This window comes from Ischnura elegans, chromosome 10 (assembly GCF_921293095.1).
Source record: "Ischnura elegans chromosome 10, ioIscEleg1.1, whole genome shotgun sequence".
Taxonomy (NCBI): Eukaryota; Metazoa; Arthropoda; class Insecta; order Odonata; family Coenagrionidae; genus Ischnura; species Ischnura elegans.
The window spans coordinates 93,273,493-93,282,386 of NC_060255.1; the positions used below are offsets into that span (position 1 = coordinate 93,273,493).

Consider the following 8,894-nt stretch of genomic DNA (forward strand, 5'->3'; position numbering starts at 1 on the left):
ACATGTATTGTTTTGGGTACATGATCCAAGCGACTTGGGACCATGTACTCAAAACAACACCCCGCGGTAAACCTGGGAATATTTCTCAAGATAATACAACGGGAAAAAATCAAATTCTACAGGATACTTTAATTACCATGGGGTTAAATTTCCCTGGACTCATGGGTGTACCCAGTGGGGGCCAGAAGTGGGCGCTGCCCCCCGTAAAGGGAAATATTAATAAAGTTCAAAACGAAAGTTAAAAAAAAAATTTCTTATAAATAAAAATGATATTAGTAGTATGACTTGGAACTAAAATAAAAATCACTATTTTTTTCAAGCAAATACATACATAGGTAATTGTGAAGACTAATAAAAAAAACTGTCATAATTTTCTTGAAATTTTGGTTTCATCAACTTTTTTGCACTAAAACGTTACTACTTGAACAACCATGGCTTGCCCCCCCACCCTTGTTTTGATCCTGGGTACGCCCATGGGAATCACACCAAGGGCCTTTCAATTTATTTTCCACAGCAACAACATGAATTTCATTGCCTTTCACATGGCAGGATTGAAACATACCACAACCTAATCTCACATTGAATTCGGCCCCCACCAAAAAGATAATCCATTTACATACATTACTGCTTTGAGACGGATGATCAGGCGCTGATTAGCCAGTCAGCGAAGGGGCTTCAGGCTCTAGTGGATGCATTATACGAGTGTTGCGAGGAGTATGGGATGAGGATTAATCACAAGAAAACTAAGGTTATGCGGTTTTGTAAAGCATCACGAGCGAGGAATGTGAGACTCAAGATGAAGGTGGGTGGTGAAAAACTTGAGCAGGTTGAGAAATTCAACTATTTAGGCAGTACGTTAGAGGAAAACGGATACAGTAGTAAGGACATAAGGAAGAGAATCGCATTGGCAAAGGAGGCATTCATGAACAGGAAGGAGCTTCTTAGAGGATCGTTGTGTAAGAGTGTAAAGAAAAGGTTAGTGAAGAGTTTGATCTGGAGTGTAGCTCTCTACGGTGCGGAAACGTGGACACTGAGGAAAGAAGATGAGAGAAGATTGGAGGCATTCGAGATGTGGGTATGGAGAAGAATGGAGAGGGTGAAATGGACGGAGAGGAAAAGGAATGACGAAGTGCTGGATATGATTGGCGAGGAGAGGCAGCTTTTAGATGAGATACAGAGGAGACAGAAGGTATGGATGGAGTTAGTGCTTAGCGGTGAGGGGATGTTGAAAATGGTGTTAGAGGGTAGAATGTTAGGGAAATGAGGGAGGGGAAGGAAAAGAATAGGACTTTTAGATACATTGAGAGAGAGTAGGCCTTACTGTGAATTAAAGAAGGCAGTGCTGGAAGGAAGGGGAGGCTCCCAGATTGCTTCTTGAGTACTCCATGGAAACCTACCTCAATCGGTAAAATACTATAATAATAACTGCTTTGAGATTAGAAAAAATGGCAGTATGGACACTGTATGCTAAACATGAACAAATTATCTGAAAACCATGGAATTTATTTTCATCTTAAGACGGCAGGAGTACATAATATTCCCATAAGTGCAACAAATCTTTACCAAAACACAGAAATGGAGAGCAGAATTTATGCATTGAAGTTGGTTCATTTCCCAAACCCATTGACTGCAAACTGCACTTTGAAGAGAGCAGCAGACGCAGTTATGTTTTTCCAGGTGAGACATCTCTCAAGTAATGAATGTTTTGTAAATCACAAAAGCAATCCCATACAATACAGTCACAAAAATATTCAAAATTAAATCAATTACTCATTTACTATTAGCAAGGAACAGTTTTTGAACACTTTAAATGCCAATATCCAATTATACCTTGTGTTATTAATCCTTTCTTACTCAGATTCCTCGGAGGGAAATCAAATTTTAAGATTTTACATTTGGATATGATTGCATTTTAAACTCGGTAATCATTATCACATCTGCTACATATTCGACCACTCAGTTTTACAACAAAAAATAACCCTTAGTTGAGACATACTTAAAGAAGGGCTGAGAAGGCACCCTCTCTTTTTAATGACGGACAAATTTGACGCAGTTCAGAAGAAATGCTGTGTTAGAAAGGTTAATAGGAGAAAATTCATAGTCAAAGAATATACTACTGCGTCTAATAGATTTTTAACCATCTTCTCAACAGCAAATTAACAATAAACCATGAGAAGAAAAGCTGCAACTCAAATCATAACTAAGCCCACTGGCTTACTTTGTTTGGTATCAGACTCAGTCTGGGATTAAAGGTAAAAACAGACATACGTAGAAAAACCAAATGCTTGATAAAGCATTATAATTGGCACTTGGAATCATTCAGTTGATATACCTTGAAAACCAACTTCGAAAATGCACTATTCACCACTTTACAAGTTTAAAATCTGAGCTATATGTAGAAAAATTCGATCCCCAAAATTTTATACATCGGTACATGTTGTTTGAAAACACAAAATAAAAGGCATATGTGTGATTCATTGTAATTATTTGAACTCCACAAGACCTTAAGTGCAGCCTCCTTTACAGATGGACTTGCATTCATTGAAAGTGGCTCAAACAAAATGATTAATTCAAAATGTTTTGGAAATAAATCCAAAAACAATAAGTAAACTAATCAACATAGTTTATTCCCAGCTAAAAGAAAGACTTTGAATTTTGGAATCTTGACCCTTGAAGAAGCACAGAAGTACTTGAATGAGATCAAAAAATAAGGAATTTTCCTCTCACGTGTAAAACATAATTACTTGTAGACTGACATATTTCAAGCAAAGCGTTTGTAATTATAAAATTCTATTCATACAGTTTCAACAAGCCCTTTTGCCTCTTATATTCAATAGTTTTTCTCAGAGAAAATTATATATTAAAAGTTGACATAAATGAGTGCATGAGCAATCAGTAATACACCATTACACACTTAACTTCATAAAATTAAGAGTAACAGCCACGAGAATCACAAACTTAAGCCAAGAAAAAAAATGAAAATAGAAAAATCCTGATCTATATACATCTTAGTACAAAGTATAGAAAATTTCTAATTTTTTCACCAAAAACTTTTACGTAACGGCTGGGTTTCCAAACAGTACAAAAATATTTACCTGGAAGCCAACAAGCTGTAGCCTCATGTACTTACAGCTAGCTTCCCATCTGCCAACAGTCTGGCCTTCATTTAACCTTTAACCGACGCAACCATAATACTGACTTCATCCATGATCATCACTTCTTCTTCGAAAGAGTCCTCTGCTTCTCTGCGTGCTCAACAATTTTACGCTCCACAGGAAGACCCTTTCGGCGGCGCACGTCGTCCACATACTTCCGAGCACGGTTCTCAGCATCAGCCTTATCGCCAAAGTGCAGATATTCCTCTTGTGTCGAAGGCACCCAAAACGGATCGATATCAACAACCTGCCAAGAAGAAAATAGAGTCATCCAAAGAATCTCTAGCATCTGAGTTGCTGGTTGAATACAGCCCAGTGAGAAATGGGTGGTGGAATCCACGTGGAACCCACGTGGAATCCACGTTGAGTGGTGGATATTTGGTGGTGGTGGATATTGAGTGGTTGGACCCACGTGGAATCCACGTTGATTTCAAGTGGATTTGTGGTGATTAGCATAAAATGTTAAACAGAATTTCTAATTTGTGGAACTTAACTCTCTGGTGACATTGCGTCATTTATCATCCTGAAACCACGCTAGTTATGTGAAAATGTATCGCACATGCTATTTTTATATAATTCGTGGGAAGGCAGCCATGAGAGCACATGAAAAATCGTAGACACATATATAGAAGGTTTAGATATAGAGTGGTTGAGGTTTTAATGGTTTTAGGACAGCACCAACTGCTGTTTTAATTTTTCCACCAAATTTCCACGTGGGTTCCACGTTGATTCCACGACCAAAAACACGTGGTATCCACGTTAATTCTCCACGTGGGTTCCACGTGGATTCCACCACCCATTTCTCACTGGGAGTGAAATGTCATTATAACGAAGGTCAGTGTAACAAAATATTCAGAATAACAAAATTATTTTCCATTCCCTCAAAATTTCCTATAGATGTTATTCGATGTAAAAGGGTACCACTTTAACGAAAAGATTTTTTTGGCTGAAATTCAGAGTAAAAAAAGTCATAAATAACAGTCAAAAATGGAAAAATTCAAAATTTTGGTTATCCATTTCATTTAAGAATTTTTTAATATAAATAGTGGCAATAATAAAATTTATGTGGTATAGACGAAAAAGGTTTTCAAGTCTGTTCCTCGTTAGTAAGCACCATCCATGATGCAAATGGTAAATACATTGATTTTTAGTTATTTTCGATTATATGTGCCAAAATATGTATTTTGGAAGTATCATCAAGTGTTTTTTATGTACTTTCATTTATATGGATTTCATACTATTTTTTTCGCACATTTCAATGCAACGAAATTTCAGTGCTGAATATATTCCAGCAATCCATAGGATTTCATTATAAAGGCATTTCACTGTATATATTTTTCGTCTTAACCTATTATGATCTTTCATACCAACATCACTCATATAACAGCTTTTTAACAAGGATCCCAGGATAAAATTTGAGTAAGCTCAGTGGACATTCATGAATCATAAAGAGTTGATGTGATGACTAATGAGTAAAAGTGAAAAGAAATGTTCTGTGAAGGGTCTCACCTGAAGTACGGAACACTACAGAGTGGAAATATGGATGCAGAAAGGCAGTGGTGCAGTGAGGGGGGGGGGGGGGGGGTTTGGGGGATAAAACCCACCACCAGAGCTCAGAGAAATTTTCAAGTTAAATCTATTTTACGTAATTGGATTAATATTGCTTATAGAATAGTGTGAGGATTAACTAAATATCCCTCAGAAGGCCTTAAAACTCACTATTTTGAACTACTTATCTCAAAATTATTCTGGGGAAGGGCCCTTGCACCTCCCGCTTACCCTGGTGGGTATACCACGCCCCAATGGCACCAACGTATTAGTTGCGCCTGAAACCCCCCCAAGCCTTAATTCCTAGCTGCGCCCCTGCAGGAAAGAGCATCCATTTTTGTGCATAAAGAAATATTTTAATGCAAAATGAGGAAACTGGATCTCATATGATCATTCCGACACATGATCCGCGGGTGTGTCACAACTGACATCTTTCTTGCATGACACCAAATTTACAGTTCTTCTAAATTTCACGGCAGTCACCGTAACCCAAAATGAGACATTGAAGACATAAATCTTGGTGTGTCTACACTATTATAAATGGTTTCCTATGTGGTGCACACAGTGTCTGGCGAGAGTGTATGTGCATATGGTTTTACATTAAAAATTTATTTTTATCCCCTCATTTCTGTTTTTTTTTTTTACCACCCACCACAGCACCATTGTCCTCGTCCTTTTTCTCTTATGTGTTTTCATCCCTCTCTCTTCCTCTTCATGTTATACCATATTCTTGCATGTTTGCGCATACAGTGTTGTTTAAATACAGTAGATTCCGGTTAATTGGGGCGTATCGGGACTTGCGCACTTTGCCCCAATTATGCAAACTGTCTTGTACATGGGCATAAAACACTTTGAAATGGTAGAAAGAGGACTAAAGAATGTTTATAATGCCACCTAAGTTTATTAAACTATTAATTTGATTAATAAATCAGCGAGTTTAGTTAATTTATTATAATTTTTAAGAATTATAACAATTTAGTTGAAAATATTCATTCAGCTTAGCCTGAGGCTGTGAAAAATTTTTACTAAGTCCCATTAAAGAAAATTCCTATACTCTTATGGATAGTATAACAACAAGAGCTTTTAAAATAGGGCAAGAATAGGAACGCTCGTGAAAAATAAGAGTAACTCAAAGGAGTAAAATATAAAAAAATAGTATTCTGAAAACAAAAAATTTTAATTTCATCGCAAGTATAGAGTCTATGATGCCGACTCATGGCCCAATAAAGCAGCATGCTGTCCCAATTAAGCTGAGAATACTCTGGGATAGTCTTCTATTGGGTTCTGTTCTTCAAGATCTGCCCCAATTAAGAGCCACAAGTAACTGGTGGACCCATTAAATGGAATCTACTGTATTTATATGTAATTTATATTGCATAGATGATGACCACACTGGCATTGGTCGCACCCCACCTCTCTGATTTGCTGTAGCTTTCTGGATGCACAACTGTTTCATCATTTTATAATCATTTATTTAAAAGAAACTTACCAAAATACAGCCAATATAACTTTGCAAAATAAAGAGTGAGAGAAGTGAAGGTGCTTCTAAGGAAAAATATCCGTCCCAACACAAAAATTATTTCATTAAGAGTCATGGATAGCTTTGGACCACCAGTTTCACATGGATAGTTTTGGAGTGAGACTCAATCTCACACTATAAAAGAAAAATACCCCGGTCAAGGCGAATGATTTTTTCTCTTTGGATTTTCCACACCATTTGTGCATTGCGGGTGACTCCTTACAGTTATCACCATGGCTAGTCCCGGTATACTTAAATCACGCAATAAATTCACAAAAATATTCACAACTAAATCATTTACTCTTTTAACTCTACGAATAAGCAACATTTTTCCAGCAAATAAAATGTAACGGCAGTATCCAATGACAGCTTGTACGATTAATAGGCTGAGAAAATACAATGAGGAATATATCATGGAGTAAAATAGTTTTCAACAGGATGAGATTATGCCGTGAATGGGCTCCTGAGGGCAAAACATATGCTTAGAGTGACATTGGCTGGTGATGGAACAACATTTTGACTATTGAATATTTTATAAATTTTATTTGTCCAAAGATTTGCAGAAGCCATTATAGGAGAAGTCAAAACGATGTACATAATGTAAAAGACAAATATACATGGAATATTAAAAAAATATATAATTTCCCACCCTCCCCCTGTCATTGCGGAGTGGGGATGGGGTGGATAATTAGCTTCTTTCTGATTTTTACAAGTTTTTTTCTTCCAATTTTGACAGCTGCTGCCCCCATTTGACTTTGGAAAGTGATAAATATTTTTGGTAGTTTTTCGGAAGCTGAGGAAGGGGGCAGAGCCCCTCAAATCCTGCAATTCGCCTACGTACTTATTCACTGCATCCATATTAATTTTATCTACGTTCTGCTCCACAAAAATCCTCAATAGGCGTGTGGCAGGGGGTGTTATGACACCAAATATTAAGAATATAAAAAAAACCTTAGGGATCGGGCTGGTGTGGTGGCTAGAGTGTTGGCTCCCCACCTTGTTGGCCCGGGTTCAAATACCAGCATTGAGAGAGATTGTTCAGATACTGCCCGATTTATACTCGAGTGCTTTTTGGAGGGCACTAAAAGTTCAGCAATTCGTCCGTCGGATGAGACGTAAAGCCGTGGTCCCCTTAGGTCCTTGGTCCTCTTTAGGAAAGAGCAGGGTAATGCAGACGCCGGGTTTCTCTCCGCCCTTCCTTCACTATCATATCATGCTCATCGGCGGCGGAACTATGGGGCGGGGGGTGATGAGGGGATAGATCCCCCCCCGCCGAAGTCTCAGAGAAATAAAAAAATATTAAAAACCATTGTCTAGTTTTGACATATAATAACTACACCTGCTTAAAGTCAAATTTCAAGTGCCAAAATGATGTAAAATGTATTTGCAGGCATGTCATTCTTTTTAAAGTACCCGAAACCCCCGTTACTTGGGGAGGTCGCCACCTCAGGCCATCACAAAGCATGTTCCTATCTACGCCACAGATGCACATGATCGTTCAGCGCTTAAAGTGGCCTTTAGAGTGTGTTGAATTCAATCCAAAGAACCATGAAACTCCAATTATTTCGTTCGTTATGATGAACGGTTAGAAGAATCGGATCGTCGTCATGAATTAAATAACGCGAATCGAATCCTCAAAAATGAACCGAAACTCAACTATTACGAACTTCTTCGCAAGAAATAGATCGCAGTTGGTGCCAGGGGCGCTGCTAGGAATTAAGGCTGGGGGGGGGGGGGGGGGGGAGGTTTGGGTGCAACTAATACCGGGATGTGTGGGGGTATGGAATACCCACCAGGATAAGTGGTTGGTGCGAGATTAATAACTTGCGGAATTTTAAGATAATGGTGAGTTTTACGGCTTTCTGAGGGATATTTTATTTATCCTTACACTATTCTATTAGTAATATCAATCCAATTAAGTAAAATGGATTAAACTTAAACATTTCTCTGAGCTCTGGTGGGGGTTTTATCCTCCAAAACCCCCCCTCGCTGCGCCACTGGTTGGTGCACGAGTGACTCACCTCCCAGTGCGAGAAGAAGAGTTGAGGGCTAACGGCTAGGCCGGACGTCTGCTTTCGGATCTCGGGGGCGAAGCCGAAGCTCTCGACGACGGGCAGCACAGCGGTCACGCTGAAAGTGGTAGACCCCTCGGCCATGTCACCAGCCAATATGCGACCATGACGACGACCCAACACAGCGTACAGCTTCCCTGAAACAAAAGATAACGATCAGGGCCGGTGGCGTAGTCAGGGGAACCCCCCGAAATATAAAAACACAATTATTTTCCTTAATAAATGAAAAAAAATTGAAAAATAATGAATTAACAAAACATTTCTTTAACAAATAAAGTTTATGGAAAGTATAAAAATTAGTTTAAAACTCTCTACATAGTACATTGTTTTTCAAAAATTTTCCACCGTGGTTTTGGTCAAACCAATACTAATTAACACTTAAAATTGAAACACATTTATACACTGAGGAGATGGAAAAGATCACGGGGAGAAAAAAAAGAGAAACATCTCATGTGTCGCAATTCAGGGAACTGGGAAGAGACCCATGTTGTCAACCTAATTCAATTGTTGACGTCCGAAAGATTCCGTGTCCTTGAAAAACCCTTCCTGGCAACCACTTGGGCGGCATCAAAAGTCAAATGCGACGAATCTAATGCCTCC

At 38.5% G+C, this 8,894-nt stretch overlaps 1 protein-coding gene across 1 annotated transcript; it reads right to left on the minus strand.

Moving 5' to 3' along the window:
• Positions 1-1,487: 1,487 nt before the first annotated feature.
• LOC124166886 (elongation factor-like GTPase 1) lies at positions 1,488-8,428 on the minus strand. Its single transcript, XM_046544598.1, has 2 exons — positions 8,244-8,428; positions 1,488-3,402 (listed from the first exon to the last, which is right to left on the minus strand). Exons 1-2 carry the CDS (start codon positions 8,376-8,378, stop codon positions 3,214-3,216), a joined length of 324 nt encoding a protein of 107 aa, XP_046400554.1. The 5' UTR covers positions 8,379-8,428; the 3' UTR covers positions 1,488-3,213.
• Between the last annotated feature and the right edge of the window lie 466 nt (positions 8,429-8,894).